This window comes from Tasmannia lanceolata, unplaced genomic scaffold (assembly GCF_043159265.1).
Source record: "Tasmannia lanceolata isolate RefF3 unplaced genomic scaffold, GAP_Taslan_0.1 ptg000035l, whole genome shotgun sequence".
NCBI lineage: Eukaryota > Viridiplantae > Streptophyta > Magnoliopsida > Canellales > Winteraceae > Tasmannia > Tasmannia lanceolata.
This window is the reverse complement of record NW_027518712.1, coordinates 52,531-56,420: the sequence shown is the minus strand read 5'-3', so window position 1 is coordinate 56,420 and position 3,890 is coordinate 52,531. Positions and strand designations below refer to the sequence as shown.

Below are 3,890 nucleotides of genomic sequence, written 5' to 3'. Positions count from 1 at the left end.
CTCATGTCCACTGCGGATCGGTATATCAATAATGAGGAATCTTTTGCCATGGAGAAAGAGATGGAGAGCACCGAGGAAGTGAGAAGCAGAAAGACGATTTTAGATCGAGACCAAATCACAAACAAGCACGACACAGCGACCGCCAGAATCGTCGCACCCCTAATCCCCATCCTGAAAGGGTCAACTATACTCTGTTGAACACCACCGTGTCGAATATCATGTACGAAATTCGTAATAGGGAACCCATACATTGGCCCGAAAGAAGGCGAAATGCATGAAAGGGAAAAAATTCTAGTAAATATTGTCATTTCCACCAAGATCATGGGCACACCACCGACAATTGTTATCATCTTAAGAATGAAATTGAAAGACTTGCGGGACTTGGTCAGATCGATCGTTACCTTCAAAACCCTCCAAAGAACCACCAGCGACCCAGATCCGAAGTACACTGACTAGATGAACATCGACGTTCGCCCGGCCTCTAAGTGGAAGGTAGCAGACAAAGAGCTTCGGATCAAGAAGAAGTGCCTAAGAACACCGGGAATATTGACACCATTACAGTGATCCCGCTTCTGGTGGACCGACCGTGGAAGGATGCACCCGATATGCTGGACAGATCAACTCTATGGAACCACCCCCCCCCCCCCCCCCCGAAAAAGTCAAAATCAGACCCAAGCGACAGCGTGCCCATCACTTTTACCTAGAAAGACTATGGAAAGATAGATCGACAGCATGACGACGCTGTGGTCATTCGGCTCGCCATCGCCAATTTCAATGTAAGTCGAATTCTGGTGGATAATGGAAGCTCTGTCAACGTTCTCCACCAGGATGCTTTCACCGAGATGCACATCCATAAAGACAGACTGGAACCGGTGGATTGGTCTATCTATGGATTCTCCGGAGCAGAGGTCAAAGTGCGGGGGAAAATCAAACTCCCCGTCACATTTGGAACTTACCCTACTCAATGAACCATAATGCAAACCTTCGTGATAGTCTGCGTCCCTTCTGCCTATAATGGTATCATCGGACGACCAGCACTGAACGAACTGGGGGCAGTAGTTTCTACTGCCCACTTGAAAATAAAATTCCCCACAAGGATCGGCGTCGAAGAAGTCGTCAGCGATCAGGAGAAAGCTCGTGAATGTTATGCCGCCCTGCTAAAAAAGAGGAGGGCCGCAAAAGAAACATTCTCAATCGGCAGTCCCGACCCTCGAGTCGAAGTAAAGCGGGGAGAACCGGTCGAGGAACTTACAAAGATTCCTCTGTTCCCCGAATCCGATGAACAAACCATCCAGATAGGTTCTCTCCTGACAGGTAAGTTTAAAACCGAACTTGTCAATTTCTTAAAAACTAACTCGGATATCTTCGCCTGGTCCGCCTCCGACATGCAGGGAATTTCCTCCGACGTAGCGGTCCACAAGTTGAACGTGGACCCGAATTACAAGCTGGTCAAACAAAAGAAATGTAATTTTGCCGCCGAAAGACAAAAGCACATCAAAGAAGAAGTGGAAAAGCTTCCTGAGGCCAAGTTCATAAGGGAAATTCGTTACCCTGAGTGGCTCGCCGTCGTAGTGATGGCTCGCCATTGTACTCGGAGTGGCTCGCCATTGTCTAACGGAAAATGGCGAATCTGTAAAGATTTTATGGATCTTAACAAAGCGTGCCCAAAGGACTGTTACCCGTTACCAAGGATCGATCATCTCATCGACGCTACCGCCGGACATGAAATGCTGAGCTTCATGGGTGCCTTCTCCGGCTACAACCAGATACAAATGAACGGACCCAACATTCTGAAAACCTCCTTCGTCATTGACCAATAATTGTTTTGTTACGAGGTCATGCCTTTTGGCCTCAAGAACGCTGGTGCCATGTACCAACGATTGGTCAATAAGATCTTCGCCGAACAAATAGGAAGAAACATGGAGGTGTATGTCGATGACATGCTCGTCAAAATCCTCAAAGCACAGAGCCACATTGCCGACGTTGAAGAGGCCTTAACTGTACTCTGCCGAAACCAAATGAAGTTGAACCCCACCAAGTGCGCGTTTGGGGTTACCTCCAGAAAATTCCTAGGCTTCATGGTCAGCCAGCGAGGAATTGAGGCCAATCCCGAGAAAATAAAAGCATTACTAGAAATGATGGCACCGAAGGAAGTCCGAGATGTGCAGAGGCTCACAGGCAGAGTCGCGGGCCTCAGCAGGTTTATGTCTAAATCTGACGAAAGATGCCTGCCATTCTTCAAAACCCTCTAAGGCGTGAAAGATTTTCAGTGGAAAGAGGAATGTCAGACCGCCTTCGACCAACTAAAGGCATATCTCCAAATGCCTTAGTTACTCTCAAAGCCAGTACCGGGGGAAGATTTATACCTATGCCTAGCTGTCGAACCCACTGCGGTAAGTTCCATACTTGTCTGGTAGGATGGAAAAATGGAGCAACCCATTTATTATGTCAGTAGAGTACTCCATGACACCAAAGCGCGGTATCAAGCGATTGAGAATTTCGCCTTTGCTGTCGTCATATCTGCGAGAAAACTCCGTCCATATTTTCAGGCTAATCCCATTACAGTCCTAACCAACCAACCTCTTCGAAAGATATTGCAGAAGCCCGACACCTCGGGCCGACTAATTAATTGGTTAGTTGAGTTGGGGGAATTTGACATTCAGATAAAGCCATGGCATGCGATCAAATCCCAAGTACTCGTGGACTTTATAGCTGAACGTAAGGCACCGGTGGACGAACCGGAAAAACAAGATGACTTCACTGAGGACCCGGCTCCTGGCTCTCTGGCCCAAAATCCTCTATGGATGTTATATGTTGACGGCTCCGCCACCGCTGGGGGCAGTGGCGCTGGATTGGTTTTATCAGGACCTGACAACTTCCTCAAAGAATATGCCCTGAAGCTGGACTTCAAAGCCTCGAACAATGAAGCGGATTATGAAGCTTTAATCGTTGAAATGGCCCTTGCTGCAGAGTTACGCGCCAACCGAGTCAGAGCACATAGTGACTCGCAACTGGTCGTGAGCCAAGTCAACGGTTTTAGTGAAGCTAAAGAAGAACGAATGATCAAGTACCTAGAAAAGGTGCGTAAGGAGATCTCTGCCTTCGAAGAATTCCAAATAGTACAAATCCCCCGAACCATGAATGCCTGTGCAGACACACTCTCCAAAATGGCGTCATCTGGCATAGTTTAATCAGGAAACGTCTTCACCGAGATTTTCTCCCAACCTAGTGTCGAGAGAAAGGAAATCCTACAAATCGAAGAAGAGTCTAGTTGGATGGACCCGATAGTGCACTACTTAAGAGACGGCACTTTAACCCCTGATAGAAAAGAGGCCCGACGCTTGATCGCCAAAGCCGCCCATTACATCTTTGTAAGCCCAATGGTTCCCACCTTGGCAATTCCCATCTTATTTTGATGATTCCAATACACAAGTGATTTAAGATCACTAATGTGTTTGATTGTCTAAGTTGTAGATCATAATTGTTTAAAGTCAAGATTGTTTGGATTGAGGCCAAGAAGCACTCATTTGACCACATTCGGAAGGCCAAAGTCATCGGACATCCAAGACGCATGAAGACTTGAAGAATCTATTGAAGATCGAAGTTTATTAGAATGTATAAGATCCAATCTTAGTATTAGATTTTAAGAGGCATAAATTAAGTTAATCTCACACACCCTAAATGTTTAAGTGATTGTCTTTGTGGTGTTCCAACACTTTGGAATCCTCATAACAATCCCAACTTGGTGTAAAGTTGGAAGCCCAAGAAACAGAATTGAAAATCTGCTGAACATAGGCTTCTCGGAACTCCGAGAGATTCCTCGGAGCTCCGAGAAATGGTTCAGTAGCTTTTTTCCAACTTCTGTTTGTATTCCCGGAACTCCGAGATTT

General features: G+C 46.4%; 2 protein-coding genes across 2 annotated transcripts; both read left to right on the top strand.

Moving 5' to 3' along the window:
• The first annotated feature begins 974 nt into the window (after window positions 1-974).
• LOC143859589 (uncharacterized) lies at window positions 975-1,820 on the top strand. Its single transcript, XM_077370247.1, has one exon. The coding sequence runs from the start codon at window positions 975-977 to the stop codon at window positions 1,818-1,820; it is 846 nt and encodes a 281-aa protein (XP_077226362.1).
• Window positions 1,821-2,426: 606 nt separating this feature from the next.
• LOC143859588 (uncharacterized) lies at window positions 2,427-3,191 on the top strand. Its single transcript, XM_077370246.1, has one exon. The coding sequence runs from the start codon at window positions 2,427-2,429 to the stop codon at window positions 3,189-3,191; it is 765 nt and encodes a 254-aa protein (XP_077226361.1).
• Window positions 3,192-3,890: the final 699 nt, after the last annotated feature.